The 19,033-nt window shown below is 54.9% G+C and overlaps 1 protein-coding gene across 1 annotated transcript in view; it reads right to left on the bottom strand.

The window, feature by feature from the left end:
- The window catches only part of ARHGEF10L (Rho guanine nucleotide exchange factor 10 like), a 120,372-nt gene that overhangs the window by 5,189 nt on the left and 96,150 nt on the right, over positions 1-19,033 (bottom strand). Inside the window, exon 27 of the mRNA XM_090024664.1 lies at positions 3,072-3,246. Coding sequence (XP_089880790.1) covers positions 3,072-3,246 — 175 coding nt within the window. The remainder of the gene's footprint in view (positions 1-3,071; positions 3,247-19,033) is intronic.

Here is a 19,033-nt window from a genome sequence, read left to right as displayed (position 1 = left end):
CAAAGCCCCCGTCTGCATGGAGGATACAAAACTACAGCTGGGTACTTGAATTTTCTCTGCACGAGGCACTGGGTTGGCACGTGGACAAGCTCACAGAGGCAGAAAAGGCTGCCTTAGATGCCACTCGAGGATACTCTACAACTTCCATCCTCTCAGCGTCCTACAAGCTTAATCCCACAGGCATGAACGGGACCAGAAACTGCTCCTTTTTCCTAACAGCCTCAGCAGAGATCAGGAGCTGAGCATCCTACAAGCTTCTCACCTTTTGAAGGGACAAATTCTCCCAGGTCAGGAGTCTTAGTCGGGGGGCAGGTTGGCGTGTCCCTGTTCTGGGGGTTATTGCTAGGGTTTGCTCCACTTTGGTTTAGAAGAAGGCAGCATTTGCTGCATCCCTGCAGGCTTTCAAAAACTTTAGCATCGGCATGACAAGAGGACCTTGGCTTCCAGCGAGTTCCCGGCGCCTGCTCTCCACCTTCCCACTAGACACGGTTATCCTTTGCAATATCACAACTGGTTGCCTCGAAAACAGCTAATCTAACATGTCCGACTGAGGAAGATGTGGGGGCAAACAGGGGGAAAGAACAAACGAGCTGGGCCGGAACAAGATACTCAGTTGGATGCAGGCAGCCCTGGTAATAAAATAAAAAGGAGCAGATGGAGGAGAATGTGGAAGAGACGATTCTTGGGTAGACGCATCTCCAGGAAGAAGCAATAAAGGACTTTGTGATTTAAGGACTTGTCTACATTAGGAAAAACTTTACCTGGGTGTAACTGCAGGCAATTTGTGTGTGCATCTCTTACAGAGGCACTGGACTAGTGCAAAAGCTAGTGCTGTGAGTGTCCATTTGCACAAGAGCAGTGTGCCTACTCATCGGTATAACTGGAGAGATGGCGCTACACTAGCACTAATTTTCTCAAGCAGACAAGTGCTAGGATTCCTCCCAGCCCCTTTTTAAGCAGCACGTGGGGGCCGCGGGATCGTGAAAGATGCCGAGCTGACAACTTAAGAGACTGAAGTTCTGTATTTATTTGCAGGGCAGGACCCAGAGACCTCTCCCTCCGGGAGCCCTGCCCCCGCGCCTCCCCTGTGACCTGCAGGGACTGACCCTGCCTCCGGCGAGAGCAACACCCGTGGCCTGTGCAGGTTTTGGCTTCTCTGCCAGGGGTGCCAGGATGCGGCGAAGGTTTTCTGCGGACGCCTGTCCGCCAGGAGCTGCACTCTGAACTCGGATGATTGCTGTATCGCTGACCAGCCTTTCCGGGGGGCGGGGGGAGTGGCGTTTCAGATCACAAGTGCCTCGATATACATTTTAATGCAATCAAGTGAAGTAATTGGGCCAGGCTGATGCTGAAAATAACTTTTCAGAATGAGAGTGTTGAACAAAGCAGACACAATGAAGCTCTACTTCGCATAATTCAATCCTTCCCCTGCTTCTCACCCACACACACACCTGAAACCCCTTCCAAGGGAGGCAGTGATCAGTGGCCTTTTTTAAGACTGAGAAAGTGAAGTACAGAAAGATTAAGGAGTTTGAGCATGGTCCCTGCATCCATAAATGCTCCCCCTACCCTGTGAAGCCCTTCAATAAATCAGGCTACAAGTGTCCTGTTGCAGTGGTTCACTGAATTATAGAAAATTTGGGCTGGAAGGGAGCTCAGGAGTCACGTTTAGTCCAACCCCCTGCTCCAAGCAGGACCAGCCCCAACTACATCATCCCAGATGGGGCGTTGTCTACCCAGTCTTAAAAACCTCCAAGGATGGAGACTTCACAGCCTCCCTGGGTAACCTGCTTCAGTGCTTCACCACCTGCTTAGTGACAAAACGTTTCCTAATATCCAACCTCAACCTCCCTGGCTCCAACTTGAGCCCATTGCTCCTTGTCCTGTCATCTGCCCCCCTGAGACCAGCCCAGCTCCGTCCTCTTTGCAACCCCCCTGCAGGGAGGTGAAGGCTGCTGTTCAACCCCCCTCGGTCTTCTCTTCTGCACACTAAATAAACCCATTTCCCTCAGCCTCTATTCACAAGTCATGTGCCCCAGCCCACAAACCATTTCTGTTGCCCCAACTCCAACTTGTCCACATCCTTTCTGTAGTGGGGGGCACAGCTGGCCACTCCAGATGTGGCCTCTCCAGTGCTGAATAGAGGGAAGAATCACTGCCCTCCGTCTGCTGGCAGCGCTCCTACCGATGCAGCCCGGGATGCCGGTCGCCTTCTTGGCAACAAGGGCGCGCCGCTGGCCCCTATCCAGCTTCCTGCCCACTGTCACCCCCAGGTCCTTTTCTGCAGAGCGGCTGCTCAGCCAGTTGGCCCCAAACCTGTAGTGGTGTATGGGATTTTTCCATCCTAAGGGCAGGACTCATCTGCTAAGCGAGTGAGGCAGGGTGAGACATGGGGCACAGGGGAGTCCAAATAGGAGGGATGGAAGCAGAAAGGACGCTGGAAGCAAGGAGGAAGGTGCAATGGTGTAGTGGTGCAACAAGTGTGTGTAAGGCCGCAATTCAAGAGAATTTTTTTTTTTTGCAAAAAATCTAGTTAGTCTAATGAAAGATATCACCTCTACTATGAGTCCCAATTGCTTTTTCCTCTAGACCAATACAGCTACCACCTGCATACCTGTGTTGCAGTGCGACGCATAGTCTTACCCTTAGGGAGCCTGAAGGCGGGGTCAGGCCAACCTCTGATCATTGTCTAAGAAGGGCACTTTACCTAGGGGACCACGGGCCACCCTCCCATCCCACTAGGCGTTGATAGGGCTCCTACAAGGCTGCACACCAAGAGCTTCCTTCCTGAAGCAGCGTAGTGGGATTAGGAAGTGGTCTGGTCATGAATTCTTCCCCTTCCCACCCAGAGTAGCTGGCAGTCTGTCAAGGATCCTAGGGCAGAGGTAGGGCAATGCCAGGAAAAGCACATGGCCAAGACAACCTGCAGCTATACCCATCTCAAGGGGCCCGAGCTGTTTCCAGCGAGATGCTCCCAACGCCTCTACGAGATTTTAGGGAGTAGCCTTCAGGCCCTGCGCGCGGAGCGGGGCCCGAAGGGGTGCCCACTGCCCACCCCAGACCCTGCCTACCTGGCAGGACGAAGGTGGTCCGTGTCGCGATGTTGATCTCCTGCAGATGCTCCAGGGTCTCGGTGTGAAAGAGGCGGATGGAGGAGCCCGAGGAGAAAGCCATCCAGACGCCGCTGCCCGCCTTGATCATGTGAGTCACGCTGGCCTCCTTGTCCGGGTGGGCCTCGAAGGTGTCCTGCAGCGGGGAGGAAATGCGGGGTTCAAGACAGGCTGAAGCCTGGGGGGCTCCAGCATCCTGAACTGAAATAGCACCTCCCTCGGAGGGGTCCACAGGCCGCAGTGCGGCTGGGGAGCTGCCCTGGGGGAGCAGTGACGATGGCCAGGAAGGAAGCGGTCGAGATCCCCTGTTTTTGGCATGTGCCTGGAGGCTGGTTTTTAGGGAAGCCCATTCTTGGGCCTCAGCTGAGCTCAGCCCCTGGGTGGCAAGCATCTTCATTTGACGGAGACGCTCCCCAAGAACAACAGAGGTGGCAACTTGAAGTGTATATGGGGGAGGCTGGAGCACAAACCCTGAGGTCCTGGCGTCCCGCTCGCCCTGCCTCGGTCCACCCTGGCCGACCGCATCTCCACGCAAGCAGACCAGCTCCTAGCTTGTGGGCCAACGTTGGAGGGAGAAGAAACCAGCACACGGTTGAGGAACCACCATGGTGCTTCCTTCCCAACCAGGATGCAAGGGCAATATTGCAACAAAATGCATCTTAACAGAAAAAACAGCCCAAAGGAGGAAAAGGATGGAGAAGGGCAAAGCCCTGAGATCTCCACACCACACATCAGCGCAGGGTCCTTTGAGTACCCTGACCCTGCGGAGATGAAAAGAGCCAGTCGCGCTCCAGCAGACCTCAGGCGCTCCCACCCGCCGACAGGGAGACGGAGCCACCGAGCCTCCTCCGCCCCCCCGGGTGCAAACCCGGCTCGCCCTCATGCCACGCCTGCCCTGCTGTCTGCTCGGCCGAGACTCAGTGATGCACACGGCAGGAACCGGGATTTCCCAGAGACGCCAGACCAGCAGAGCCACATCACAGAGAGCCCAACCCCTCAACTTGCAAATTGCTTCCACCTCCCGAACCGTTGCACGTCAACATCTGTGCCGGACAGGGGCCAGGCTGCTGCGCTGGTCCGAGCTCTCTGGAAAGGGCTGAGGAAGCAGCCCAGGTCTGGGCTGATGATCCTATGGACCGACTAGTAAAATATTAAAAAATCCAGGACCTCCCTGTTGAGGCTGTTCGTGCAATGCAGCAGAAAGGCTCCACAGAGAGACGTCTTGGAGGCAGGGGCTGAATCGCAGCTGCGTGCAGGATTTAGCACCCCTGCTCATGCCTCACGGGCTCCAAGGCGCTGCTACCTGCAGCCTGGCAGCTCTCGTATTGTGCAGCGACCCTGCTTCAGACTGAGAACGATAAACTGAGCCTCTCTACCTCTCACCAGCCCTGCCACCATTGCACATGCCTGCCAGCCATGCGGGGAAGCCAGGGGTGCAGCTGCCCAGCCTGGCCTGCCACCCTGGAGCCAGACCCTCCTATGCGGCAGGGATGGGAGCTAAAGGCCAAACTGGGTCTCGGCTGTGCCCACATTATAACTGGGCTGAGCAGACTGAACCCTGGGCCTGGCTGCAAACTCTCCAGGAGCGAAGGAGCTGGGTTAGCAGGGAGTCCCGGGTCCTGGTTGCTTCACCAGGGCTCTCGAGCTGCAAAGCACTCCATCTCTCACCCCCAACGCACGCTGCACAAGAAGACCCAGTCCTCCCACGCCGAGCCGCCAGCCCCCGGTACGGCAGGCTATGGATTTTCCTGTCGATGCCGAGATCGATTTCTCTCCTCGAGCGTGATGGGGTAATTGCCTGTAAAGGCAGGCGCAGGGAGCCGGCTATCGAGCGAAGAGCTCTGGGCTCCCGGTGGGGAAGACGGCTCCTCGGAGACCCGCCAGCAACTCTGCTGCTGCGGGGGCCAAGGGCACGCGACGGTCCCGGCGAGGAACTCAGAGGAGGGCTGGGGAAGAGGCCGAGACCCCTCTGCAAGCGCCCCCTTCTCTCGCTTGTGGGCCACCCCCTCCAGCTCCCCAAAGCCTTCGTCTCCCACATACGCCGAGAAAGTCTGCGGATGGAGAACGGACGGGAGAACAGGACGGGAGGCAATGGCGAGGGGTCCCAACCAGCCATTCGTGGCTGTTATGATGTTTTGTAAATTCACAGACCGTCAGGGACCTTGCAGATCATGGGGGAACCACCACTGCAGTCGCTCTCGTCCCTGACGGGGGTCTTTCCACCGCCCAGGTGATGCACCCAGTTGCCTGGCGGTGACCGAGGCAGCTTGGCTCTCCTGATCTCCCAGCAGGGAATCAGACCTCCTTCCCAACCTCCTCTAGGAAAACCCCAAGCTAAGACCCACTCAGGAATCACAGCCTGAGAAGTGGCCTGCAAAGCTTTGATCCAGCCCTAAAAAGAGAAAAAAAAGCCCAACTTGAGTGGCAGCAAAAGCCATAACCTGTCAGAATTCAATTAAAAAATAGACACAGCGAAGGAAATGGGTTCTTGTTTCTCAGGAAACGTAACAAGTCTAACAGGAGCCCCCTGGGCTTTCCTAAAAGGCATCAGCAAATCTGCTGAACCTCGCCGTGCTTTAAAATATAACAGCTCTGGCCAAGCTGCAGGCGTTCACACTTCAGATTAGCTATGAACAAAACTCGCCGGCCATCGTGGCTTTAATTATTCGGCTCCCAAAGCTTCACCCCCTGCCTTCATTCGCACGAAGGAACGACCAGGGTCAAGAGGCACCCCCGGGTGCTCCCAGAGGCAGGGACCGAGGGAGCGCCGGCTGGCAAGCTGCATGCAGAAGACGAGGCCGCTCGCATTCGTTTCCAGCATGATAAACATACCAGCGAACTGGAAATAACAAGGCGGAGCGGCATCATGGGCATGCACTAAAGCAGCACGCGGCATCCTGTGGAATTAGGAGCCAAGGCGAAAGCAGAGACAAGGAGCGGGTAATGGAAACAAACACAGTGAGACCATTTAATAGGCTCCAGTGGGACCCGGAGTGAGAGGAGGCAAAAATTCAATAGCGCTCGGCCCATCCCCCCGGCGGCCTGAATCCGTGCAGAGGATGAGCTGGCGAGGCAGCTCGCAGGTTGCCCCCGTTTTCTTGCTAGCACTGAGCTCCGCTCTCTTCATGCGCTCACCGCAGCCACGGCTCTGCAGCAGGTGACTACGGTTCGTAGGCTGGCGCATCTATTTTTTAAGCGCCCTGCCCTTGCGTTTCTATATAGGGCGCTGGGGCTTCAGCCCCAAAACGCAGAGACAACACAACAGAGTAACAGAGAGATGGCATTTTGCATCAAAGTCTTTCAGCAGTGATCCCTGCACCGCGCTTTCAGCCTGCCCCGACTAGTCTGCACCCGAGGTCTTGCTAGGAGGGCGGAGGGCAAGCACCGCGCGTTGCCTCCTGGGGTTGTCGACTACGACACGAAGCCAACGAACCCCAGCCCCATGCTGCAGTGTAAATGCTGCAATGGAGAACCCACTGCTCTTTAAATCAAGCTATTTTCTAAATGCAAAGAGCGCCGGAGGTCTGCAGAGAAGACTCTGGCACGACTGTGCTGCTGGGATCATAGCTACTCAGCACCTTGCCATTTGGGCGCCACGCACTTAAACCTGACAGCAGCAGCCACCGCCCGGGGGCCATGGCAGAGTCCAGACCCCTGCGTTCAGGAACTTGTCCAGCTCCATTTTAAAATGAATTGGGTTGTTTGCTTCCTAATTCTCCTGTTGCTGCTCTGACAGGTTAAGACCCTTCTTCCTCGACTCCCGGAAACACCATCCCACTGTTCCTGCGCGGTAGCCAGACGCAATCCCTTCAGCCTCCTCATCTCACTCCACTTACCTTCTGCAACGCAGCCTGCATGTGCTCAGTCCCTCGCTCGGCTGTCTTTCCTGCTAACCTGGCACCAGCACGGCCCTGGAAGGGCCAGGACCGATTTTCCCCGTGGCCATGGGGGCTCCTCCAAGGCCTGCCAAGTGCTTTGCATTTCGCAAGATATCTTTCAACAACCATCAAAAAAGGCAAAAATCTCCACTTCGATTTACAGCTCAGGAAGTCACCAAGGGAGAGTTTTGCTCTGCAGCACCCTTGGAGTCAGGCCTCCTGGGCTCCCATCTTTAGCAGTCAGTTTGGCATTTCAGACACAGTCTCTTTAGCACCGAAGTCGCTTGTCAAAATAGATGCTGCTGGAAGTTTTACCCTGGTGGAATAAAGCCACATTTGTTCCAGAGTTTTCCACAATGAGTTTTAACACAGAGTTTTTGGTATTCAAGCTCACCTAAAAAACTCCCATGTTAACACGTGGATCTCACTGCCACAGGATATTATTGCAGAGCTCATTAACCTAATCTAGTTCAAAGAGGATTTAGCCAAATTGCTGCAGGATGGGTCCATCGGGGGCAGCAGGCAGGGACGTGATCTCCTTGTGGGCTCTGGGAGAGCATGGCAACGGATGGATCGCTCTACCCTGCTCCTGATGCTCTGCCTCAAAAGCCTCTTCTGCACGCTGCTGATGGAGGCAGGATACTGGGATAGCTGGACCATCCACCCTCCGGCAGTCCTTGCATTTGTCGCCACGCAGCTTTTGAGTAACAAGTGGCCAAGAAAGCCAGAACGGCTCTGAACTCAGACGCATCATCGCCACCTCGTATTTTAAGGGGGGAAAACGGGGAAAGAAGAGGCAGGGATTTTTCTGTTAAAAGCACCTTCCTCTCCTCACCCCCAGATAAAAAGAAATGCTTGGTCATACATCCATCCCAACGCAGCCGGCTTTGAGCCTGGTCCCCCACGGACGCCTGCATTGAAAGCGGCCAACACATGGTGCAGACTTGTATCGGAGCAATTAGCAGCTCCCGACAGGCGCCCGGACTCGAACGGGAGGAGCGAGGCTGGAGCAGGGCAGGACTGTGGGGAATGGCAGAGCCAGGCTTGGACGAGGGGGCAGCAGTGGGAGCGGAGGGGCACTGGCACAGCTGCAGATACCCAGCTGGGAGCAGAGAGCAGCGCCCCTCTTTGCTGATCCACCACAGCTCAGCGGCGTACGATGCTATTGCTTAACCCCGGCCTGCTTCACTTCCCAGCCACTTCCAAGCCTCCCAACTCACTTACTCTCTCCAAATAAAGAGGAACGGGTTACCAGGCTGCAGATATTCCCTCCCCCTGTCCAAATGTCACGTTCAACCATTTCTGTATCACCACCTCCAGGCCTCGGGGTGTTCTGCTAACCAGGAGGCGGCAGACTTTTAGGGCTGACCTTTCGCTGAATTACAGCTCTCGCGCAAAGGGACGTGAAGGAGGCCAGTTTAAGAAAAAAAAAGAAAAGGAGAAGCTACATGAAGCCGGCAGTGACATATCGATCTTTGGAAGCCCGCAAGAGAGGGGAAAAGCTGTGCTGAGATGTTAATCAAGGACAGGCGGAAGGCGCGTGCGTGGAGCAAGGCTGAAAGGTTGTGCGGCTCGCGCGGCCGGTGCTCTCACTGTAACAAAGCCGGAGCAGCCCGTGGCTCTGGGAACGATGGGCAGCGCTAAAATGCAGCCAGCTCTGGGGAGCAGCACACACGAAGGGCTCTGCAGCCTTTAATTCTGCCAAGCAGTCCTGCCAGAGTCAGCTTGTAGGGGGGTCGCCTGAATGAGGGCGTCTCAGAAGCATAAAGGACTAAAAAGGATGCCAGAAACTGCTGTAAGCAGCACGAGGGAGAGCATCTATGACCAGCAGATGCAACAGGAGCAAATCTACTGTCCCCACCTCTTCACAGCCCAGGACATCCCTAACTCCGGTGCAGCGTGCTAGTTTCCTCGGAGCTGGGGCACAGAGCCACCCCTGAGCGGACACTGATCCCCCTCACTCAGATCCTCAGGCTTATGAGGAATTTAATTCATTTTTGGCCAATTGCTACTTTCCATTTAAATGCAAGTATCATTTTCTGCCTTTTAATCGCATTACAGGCACCCACCTCTTCCCTGCAGTCTAGGGCAGCCACCCCTCTCCCTCCATCCCTCCCTCCGACAGCTCTCCAACGCTCTGGCTCTTAGCTGAGCTGCTGTGCTGGTTAAATCTTTATTCCCCAAACAGAAAGGCTTTGCGAGAGCTGCTGACTGAAGAAAGGGCTGGCAAAGAGGCAGGACCACAGTAACGCAGGAACGGAGCTCGCAGTCCAGCCTGCAGAAAATCCCCGGCAGCTGCTGCTGCATCGTTCAGCTCAGCCACCAGCTCCTCTCCTAGGGAGAGAGCCCAGGGGCACCATCCAGACTGGGGCCCGCTGCCAGCTCTGCCACCGACTCCCCCGAGAGACCTCGGTCATGTCACTTTGCCGCTCGGAGTGTCAGTGTCCACATCATTAAAAATGGGACTTTTTCTGATTGGACTTCCCCCACAAAAAAACAGTTTCCAAGGCTGGCATGAAAAGCAGCAGGCAAAGGCTTTTGCCCAGCGCAGTTTCTTTGGAGGTGTGGGTGATTTTGTACATGGAGCTGGTTAGAGGATTGTTTTTGCTGAATAGGTTCTGGATTTTGAAATCCTGAAGTTCTGAAAAAAAGTGTGGAATTGAGCAAATTATTACAAAAAGGAAGTGTTTTGGTATTGTTTCACTGTTTTGACATTTTTGGAACAGAAAGGGGATTGTTTTGGTTTTCTTCCCTTTTCAATTCAAAGAACGGAGACCCAAGGGAGTCCCCAGCTGTGGGCAGCGCTCTTCAAAGTTTGCTCAACACCACCGCTGTGTGCCGTGACGTTGCACCGATGCCTTCCAAAAACCTCTCTAAGCATCCTAGCTTATATGACACTGAATGACCCATCAAAGCTAAGCAAGGTGTACAAATATCCCAGGTGTCGCCTGGAAGGAGATCCCCTGCCCTGCTCGCATGACGACCTCATAGCACTCGGCAGAAGCCAGTGTCCCAGTGCCGTTGGGAGCCGGGTCTGGTGCTTGTAGCGACTACCACGTCCCATCTTTTATTCCGGGTGGACGCAGCTCGGGGCCAAAATGCTCCTCTCCCTGTGCAGATGCACCACACGGTACGACGAGGCTCCCACCCCTCCCCTGGGGCTCTCTAGGCAAGACAAGCATTTACACCACGAGACTGCCCGGCTCGGATACTACCCTACCCCATCCTCGCTGCCACCACTAATCTCTCCGAGGATCTCACCGAGCCAGCTCCCTCCTGTGCAGACTCCCCAGCCGATAAATCATTCCCACGGCATTATTAGGCCCCGATGACAATCAGCATCCGACACAATGCGCTACATCGCGGCCGCATCGCATCCGAGGCATTCAAAAGCAGCCCCACGGAAGGAACTAATTAATTTCTCCCGGAGACTTCACAATAAGAGAGGGAGCGCTCGGTTGGCGCCCGGGGGACAACAACACGATAATCAACAGAGGGAAGAGGACTCCCCCCCAAAAAAAAAAATCACAGGAGCTGCCATGGGGAGTCTCAATGTTGCTTTGACTTAACCCTTTCAACACGTCAGGTGGGCTCCTTCTCCGTGCCTTCAGACTCAGCCTTTGGGTCTTGGGCATCGCAAGGGTTTCTCCCCAAAGGGCCGTCTGCTGCCACCACTAAACGTCACCTAGGCAGGGCTGAACAGCTTGCTCTCCCCACTCCAGTGCCTTGATTCGGATGCAAAGAAAACCCAAAGAGCTGGGTACTCATCTGCCCTGATGTACCCCATTACAACCAGCTCCACCGGTTCCAGGGGAGCGGCTCTAATGGCACAGCTTCCCTACCCTGATTGCCTCTCATCTCGGATACTTCTACAGCCCCTGCCCCCCTTGCAGTCTGCACTGTATTTATCCTTATAAAACACTCCTAGGAGGTGGGAAAGAGTCTATTATCCGCGTATGACCGACAGGGCTACATCACTGAGAAACTAAGTGATCTGCCCAAGGACATACAAGCAGTCTGTGACAAAGCCAGGGCTCGCCCCTAGGTCTCCAGTGTCCAAAGCACTGGAGTTCCCTCCCTGCCCCTGCATGTGTCAGCAATATGGATAAAAGCAGCAAAACAGGCTGATTTATGCCCCTGCCCCCATTTAGCAATAAAACCAGTTCCCCGGCCAAGAGCCGGTGCACAGAGCCCCGGCTCGGAGCAAAATTTTATGGGCCAAGTTATAAAATCCTGAATATTATATTGGAAACGCTGACACAACCTTACCTACAGCAGCGCAGTATTTATGTACCTAGAAATGTCTATATAAAATAGAGTTCCTATAAATCCCTGGAGCAGCAGGCAGGGCATAAAAAGTCATATTAGTATTGATGAGGCATCGGAGTCAGGTTAGGAGCATTCCAACATGCCATCCGCTCTAAGGAGTCTGCTGGGAACCCCAGGGCCCAGTGCAAAGACTTAAGTCCAGGAGAGCTTTTCCTATTGAATTTAATGGGACCCTGGATTTGGCCTGCCCGAATGAGAAGAACGGTCTCCAAGCCGAGGCACCTGGCTCGGGAGGGACTCGGGAGAACGGGTCCAATCCCCAGCTCTGTCGCAGATTCTCCATATGGTGTTGGGCAAGTTGGAAAAAAAAATGGCCTTCATGATTTAGGAGCCTAAACCCCACAACAACATACCCCACAACGTACATTAGGCCTCCTAATGGCTTTCATTCCTTATGGGAATGACTCAAGTCACTGAGGAGCATTGGGAAAGGTTTGGGCCTCCATGTCCCCATCTGTAAAATGGAGCTAGCCCTTTCTTTGCATCTCAGACGTCTTTTGCTGACAAGCCTTGCAGGGGTAGGGTCTCCCAGTATGGAGTCCCACACGACAGCCCCGACCAGGGTGGCAGCTTCAAGCTCCAACTATAAATGCAGATAATTTTTATCTGCAAGTTGCAAAAGTTGCACGAAGCCCCAGCTGAGGCTCAGTCCGTGCTCTGAAGAGCACCTGCGGCCTGCAAAGTGCTAAGTGTAACGGTTAAGACTCAGAGAAATTTTCCCCTTGCAGCCATAAATCCACAAACTTTGCCTCGACTCCATTTATGTATTTTCGAATGTGGCTTTTTTTTTTTTGCATTAAGCTGAACCCGCTCTTATTACAGAAAACAACGAGCAGCGATTGATATTCTCCTCATTAGTTCCATTTAATTTCTTTCTTCTTCCGTCCAATTATGGGAGTCAATGTAGCGGCTCGTCTCTTCTCCCCCGTGCTGACACCTGGAGAAAACCTGCTGAGCTTCCTAAAGCCTCCGTCACGGGCAACACGTGCTCTTCATTTGCTTCAGCATTAAATACCTGCCCCGGCCTGCTTGCTGTGGGGGCGGTCACCCACGGGAAGGCAAGTGGGATTGTTGCTTCACATGCCTCTGCCCACTAGGCATCATGGTGGAGTCTGACTCGCCTGATACCGGGACGAGTCAGTGGCAAGTCCACCTCCAGCTACCCGTAGAAAGGAGGTGCCAGGACGTATCATGGTCTCCAAAGGAGAGGCCAGCTGTGGTGGCTGTTGCATATGCCTCCTTCTATAGGAATTTGAGCACCTTGGTCATGGTCCTTATTGGTACTCCAGGTGTACCAGTGGGGATCCAGGCTCTCCTGGCCTGGAGCTGTTCTGGTAGCTAGTAAGACAGACAGTAGGGAGGCACCTTAGAGACCAGCTAGGTCCGAGAGGCATGAGCTTTCCTAGGGAACAAGCCCACGCCGTCAAGTGCTAGCACCTGCAAAGCTGTGCAGTGCAGAGGCCTGGCAGAAAAAGCAAGGATCACCCAGCACTTTGTGAAAGATGAGGAATGGAGGCCCAGCGAGACAGCCCGATGTGCCCCACAGCGGGGGAATAATGCCCCGTTTCTGGAGTCCCGGGCCAGCCTCGTAAGCCCGCCCCACCCGACCCGGATACCGGAGACATCAGATCTGGGAGAGTGGCTAGAACAAGCCTCTGGCGCTCAGGAGCCACGAGCCTCTCGCCAGGGCTGGTTTGAGGACACTGATTATTAGGCAGGATGCTGCTGGGCAGCAACTCGATTGTGTCCCACCAGACAGCAGCAAGAGGAGCTCAGCTCGCCTCCAGACTCGCACGCCGACGGAGCACGCTCGCTCGCTCTCCTCCACTCTTCACCCTTCCTACGTTTATCAAACTCGCACCGGCATTGACCAGAGGCAAGGGGGCTCCAAGCCTGTCCAGAGGTAGGATTTGCTGGGTCCCAAACCAAGGCTGGAGGATACAAAACCCCGAGTGCTGGCTCAGCTCACTCCTCCGTGCCAATGGGATCCAAAACCCACTGCTATTGCACCCACCATGCACTGGGCACTGCCCTCTTTTTCCCCATGGAGAAACTGAGGCACGGTTGAATGGCTAAGGAAGCGCACAGCACAACCAGAAAGACAGAGGGTTACTGGCCCAAGCTGGTGTGGCAATGGGTGGGCTACGGGTGAAGGAGGGCAAATGATTCTGTGGTTGTCACCAGTGTGGGACACAAAAGATCTGGGTTCACTTCCTTCCTCTGACACTGTTTTCCTGTGTGGCCTTAGCCAAGTCACTCCCACACCTCTGGGCCTCAGTTTGCCTTTGAGAAGTGGGAGTGACTTGGCTAAGGTCACAAAGGAAAACAGTGTCAGAGGAGGGACAAAGTAGCGGGGTAGGCTTCCCTTCCCCAGTTAGGCTGCAAGACCAGGCAGGTGCCAACGTGCATGCAGGCAACGCACCAAACACCCTGGGTCCCCAACTCAGCTCCTGACTGTGCTGCTACTCTAGCAGCGTGCCAAACAAGAAGGGGACCAAGTGTTGAATAATAATAAAACAGAGGGGAAATAATCTTGCCTTTATCTAGGAGCAGGGAGAAGATAACCTAATAAAGTCCCAGAGACCCCGGCTTTCCTGGAGGGTGGGCAGCTCAAGTGACAGGGCAAAGCCAAGGCTGCACTGGGCAGGATCCTTGGTGAAGCGCATGCCTAGAGCAGGAGGAAGACTTTATTAGGTTACCTTCTCCCTGCTCCCAGATAAGGCAGGATTATTTCTCCTCTGGTTTATTATCCAACACTTGGACCCATTCATGAAAATACAAGAGCCTATTACACAGCCCTCCATCAAATTCTATTTATACCATAACCAGAGGGGGTGTTTGCAGAGCTGCTATTATACTTCTGTTGGCTCATGTTAGTCATAAGGGAAGTAATAATATGGTTTAGTGACTGTTCCGACCGATACAGGGAGGAGGTGGGTGTTAATGCTCAGTGCTTACATAGCGCTTTACATCTCCGAAGGAACGGCGGCAGCGTTAATTAATGCTAATGCTGCCCTGCGGCGGGGGGAAGGTGGACACGGCGCCATCCGTGGTTCTAGACAGGGAAATTAAAGAAGAGGTACATGGCCAGCATGCCGGGGATGGTGGGTACCCGACGGCCAGGTGCTCTGCCTCTGAGAATCAGGCTGTCGGCGGCCTCCTCCAAACTCGCCCTCCCTCCCTGCCCTTGCGCACGGTGCTGCACAGACAGCACGGATCGAACTGCTTCTCGAAACCGGGGAAACCTGAGCTGCTTTGTCACGTGCGCCACGTCTTCGAGGCCATCTTGAGGACGCATCTCTTTAGTGGGGTCGCACAAAACATCCAGCCTTGCCCAGGTAATGCCCAGCAGCGGGCACAGAAGCATCTTACAAGGGACACCCGACCTTTGACGGATGCCTAGCGGTCCTTAGTTATCTCTGTTCTTAAGCCATCATGCTACCAGGCACCCTCAAGGCCCCTCTTTGTTGCTCTCCTCGCCCGTCTCCGAGCCCGGCTGTCATTTCATTCAGTAATTAGGGCACGAGTATGGGAATCAGGAGCCTCAGGCTCGATTCCCTGCCTTGCAAGTGTTTTCCTGCATGAGCTTGGGCAAGTCACTTAGCCTCCTGTTCACCATCTGTGCTGCAGGAATAGTGGCCGCGGCCTCCCTTTCCCAAGCAGCCCGAGAGTAAAAGATGCTCAGCCGCTCTGCTAACAGGCGGATAAGCAGAAATAGCCTCTAGGAGGAAACTGGCTCCTCTAGCAGCTTTCACAGGCCTCCCAGCTCTGAACCCCTGAGCCTCGATGCACATACAGAGACAGCAGGAAACTAGCATTATACCAGCTCCTGCTTTACCTCCGCAGATAACAATGCCCCTGGCTGGGTGGTCTGCAGGGCCTGAACCTGGGGGGACCAGACTGGAAAGCACACGCTTGAGCTAAAGGACCAGTTGCCAGCCACAGCACTGATGCCCTGTGGTTTTTGGTCCAAGGGAGACACAGATGCCTCTGACAATGGCATTAGGAATCAAGGCCAAGTCTAAAGAGAGCAGAACAGAGGCTGCATCCATAAGCTCGCAGTTAACTTCAAGCATGCGAGCATACCCCACGAGGTCAACAGGAGTGCTCGCATGCTTCAAGTTAAGCATGGGCTTCAGCTCCCAGCTGGATCTGGGCCCTCGACAGGAGGCGAACAGATCAGCTAGCAAACAGCTTGCCCCATAGACGCTCCTAATGTTCCCATCAGAATCCAATCTGCGGTGAGAAGGGGACTTGGTGGAGAAACGCGACTTCCCCCCGACCAGTCTTTCACACTCTGGGAATGGGAAGGTGGAAAACCTGCCCTTCTGGCAGCTTGTCAGCCTTGTTGGAGGGGGGGGGGGACCTCCTCCCATAGTCAATCTCCCAGCCCGCGTGCTAATTTGCATTGCATTACCCAGGATACCCCACACCGAGACACTTTTTTTTCCCCTCACTCTCTTTTTGCAAAAAATTCCCAACTGGCTCGTGTCATAAATAAGATACGAGACAGAAAACTAATACAGCCCCGCGATGCATTATTCATCCCCAGCACTGTTGTTATGATAGATTTACGACAGCTAATACATGCAAACTAAGTTTGGGCACTAAATGTGAAAATTAAGGGTGGGAGAGAGGGTAAAAAGAAAAAAAAAAAAGGACGATTCAGCAATCCCTATTTATGGCAAGCCACTGGAAGATGTTTTGCCTTTGCTCCCATCTCGTTATGGGTAGCAATAGGCGTTGCTAGCTTCCACAGTCAAAGGGCAGATGCCCAAGAGCTAGGCAAGCATCGTCAGGCAGTAATTGCTAGTGCTGGGGATCAGCTATTAGAAGAGGATGGTGGAAGGCATGTTAGCCTCTGCCCTGTCGGAGGCCTCAAAGCCTCGGTGCTGCCGTGCAATCTCTTTTCTTCCACCTCTCTCTATGCTGCCAGTCTGGCCCTGAAGCTCTCCGGCCAGTCTCCTCCGTCAGCTCCTCATCCCCAAATGCCCCAGCAAATGGGTGGACCCTCTCCTCCTTCCAGGAGGAGAATTTGGGTGTATCCAGCATGCCAGTCCCACGGAGGAGGGACCTGATGGAGAGACAGGCATGCCTGAACTGGGCTCCGGATCCTCTCTGGTGCTTACCCCAGCTCACCAACATGTGTAAGAAGTCAAAGTTACTTCAACTCAAATGTGGGCAGAGCAATGCGGAGAACCTCAGAAAGGGTTGCTGGCTATACGCCCATGCACCGACTGCAGAAAAGCTTGTGGAAGCCACATCGGCAAGGGACCTAGTCCCCTCTCAGCACAGAAGCAGACTCTCCTAACTACCCGAACCGGTTCAGCGAGCCTGTGGCTAGAAGAAAATGGGACGAGGGACTTGAAGACAAAGAGGTGAGGGACCGATGGGCCCTGCAAAGGAGGAAGAAAGCAGATGTCGCGGCGCCGGGGGGAGGACATTGCAACAGGCAGAAGAGACTCCGAAACAACCAAGCCATTCCTCTTACAGGAAAACAAGTCCTCACCGGCGACAGCGAGCAGCACCTGATGCAAAACAGCACGGCCCGAACGCTGAGAAATGCCACGCAATTACACATCATAAGTATCCCCCTGTCACTCTCTGCCTTCCCTGAAAATAGCTCTCCCGCCCCGCCACCGCTCGGCCCGGCGCGGGGAGGGATAATGGCTCGAGATGGAGCGCGCGTAATGTTTGTGCTCGCACGGACTGTCATTAGCATGGGCGGAAGATGCCGCGTCCGGGGGGCCGCCTGGCACGCCGTTCCAGGGGACGGGAGCCGGCTCGGTATTAAATATGCATAGAGTTCACCTGGCTGCTGCACAGAACGGAAATATGATTGTGCACGCACGAGGCCGGCTCTCCCGTCCCGCGCACGCCTCGCCCCGACGTTTCAATCCAGGCCGTGCTGCCGACGCGAGCGCCCGACCCAGCTCGCTGGTCCCCGCTTGCCAGTCTCCCCCGCCACCCCACTCCCTCGCACTCTTCAGCACGGTGTAAAATGCAGGCGAACAGCTACATCGATCCCTTTTAACCATCTGTGTCATGGGAGCAAGGGGAGGAGGCTGCAGCTTGCCCTGCCGTGGAGGGGAGGACACGGGGGGCTCAAAGTCGGGGGGTTGCGGAGGGATGTTTTGACAGTGGCACGATGAGGGGCTAAATCATCTGGTGGTGGAAATCAGCTCCCTGCTCTTTTTTTTTTTTTTATTATTATTATTTAATTTTTTTTGTATTCCAGGCCAAATTAGACAAAACTAATTCCAAATGCAAGAGTTCAGACCCATAAGCGGCCCTACTACCGGCAACCATCCTCCATCCCCATCTGGGGCTCCAGAGGTTTCCAAAACCTTCGGCGGGCGTTTCCAAAACCTGCCCCTGAGCTTTGCTCGCCCTCAGCCGTACGGCCCTCGGAGCAAGCCAGGGAGAAGTCTCCCATTTCCATGCAGTGGGCTGAAAGCCAAGATCTTCCCACTGCAGCAGCTAAGTGGGAGGTTTATTACGCATTACCTTGGCAGGTACTAGCCCCGTGCCCGGAGAGCGGTCTTCCCCGGGAGCCACTAGGAAGACCACCTCCATGGTCGTGGTGTTTCCCTTGCCAGGCAAGCATAGACGATGCTTCATCTGAGCCTTCAAGAGGCTCTTTTCCACCAGCTGGGGATCCGCCCCATTGGCCCCCATGGGCACGTGCCAAGTGACACGCCGCGGGACCTAGCTGCAGATCTCCATCCCGCTGCAGATGGAGATCGAGAGAGGAGGTGGCAGCAGTCGACAGACGGCAAGGTCCAGTGGGGAAGCAGGAATGGGCTGCACTGGGCTCCACTCCTGCCTTATGGTGCAGCATTGCACAAGTCACTTGGCCCTCCCCTGCCTCAGTTTCTCCAGTGCGCGCACACAGAGTACAACTGCAGCACTGCACCACCACGGCACCCCAGGCTTTCAAAATGCTTTCCTTTTCCGAACTAGAAGGGGGGCCTGGGGCTCCTGGGTTGTCTCTCAGGCCCCGGCTAAATGCAAGTAGTTCACAAGTTACTACAGAATGGGCTGCAGGGAGAGGCCTCTCTCACTGCAAGCCTTGCACCCCCCTGGTTTTCCAGTCCCAGGCCCACGCTGGAGCACCCGCTGTCATTATGCCAAGGGTCTGCAGGACAAGATGCTTCCCCAGGGACATCTACCTGGCTCCAGCAGCACCAATGGGTTTGCAAAGGGGCGATTAATGAGCTCTTTAATGGGGGCAGAGGGTGGGCAAAAAAGAAACCGACTCTGGCCCTTCCTCCAGGCCATCCCAGAGCTGCGCGGGTACCCAAAGCACAAAGAGAAACCAGGTTTCATAAATGTGAAGGGACCTTACAGATCATCGGGTCCAGCCCCCCCGCACTTGGGCAGGAGAGACCGCTGAGACACCAGCCTCAACGGACATCCCTGATCCCGCACGAAGGAGACGGCTGCACAGGCACCTTGTGCCGTGCAAGCGCTTTGGAGGGCACTGCTTGGACCCCCGGGGCCTCAGGTTCGGCCTCTGCAATCAGAGAGGCCTGGACAAGAGGGAAAAACAAAGCTCTTTGCAGGAGGAAAGGTTTTGCCACTGAGGCAGGTGGAGGGAGGGAGACTGCAGGGAGTCTGCACTCGGATGCACGGAGGCAGGGAGGCGCCGTATCGACACATTCCAGCGCATCGCCGGGTGGATGGACGACTGTGCCATCACCCGATCGACTAACG

This window comes from Crocodylus siamensis, chromosome 12 (genome assembly GCF_052110815.1).
Source record: "Crocodylus siamensis isolate JL-2025a chromosome 12, ASM5211081v1, whole genome shotgun sequence".
NCBI lineage: Eukaryota > Metazoa > Chordata > Crocodylia > Crocodylidae > Crocodylus > Crocodylus siamensis.
Note: the sequence above shows the minus strand (reverse complement) of the source record. Positions and strands in the feature narration are given on the sequence as shown.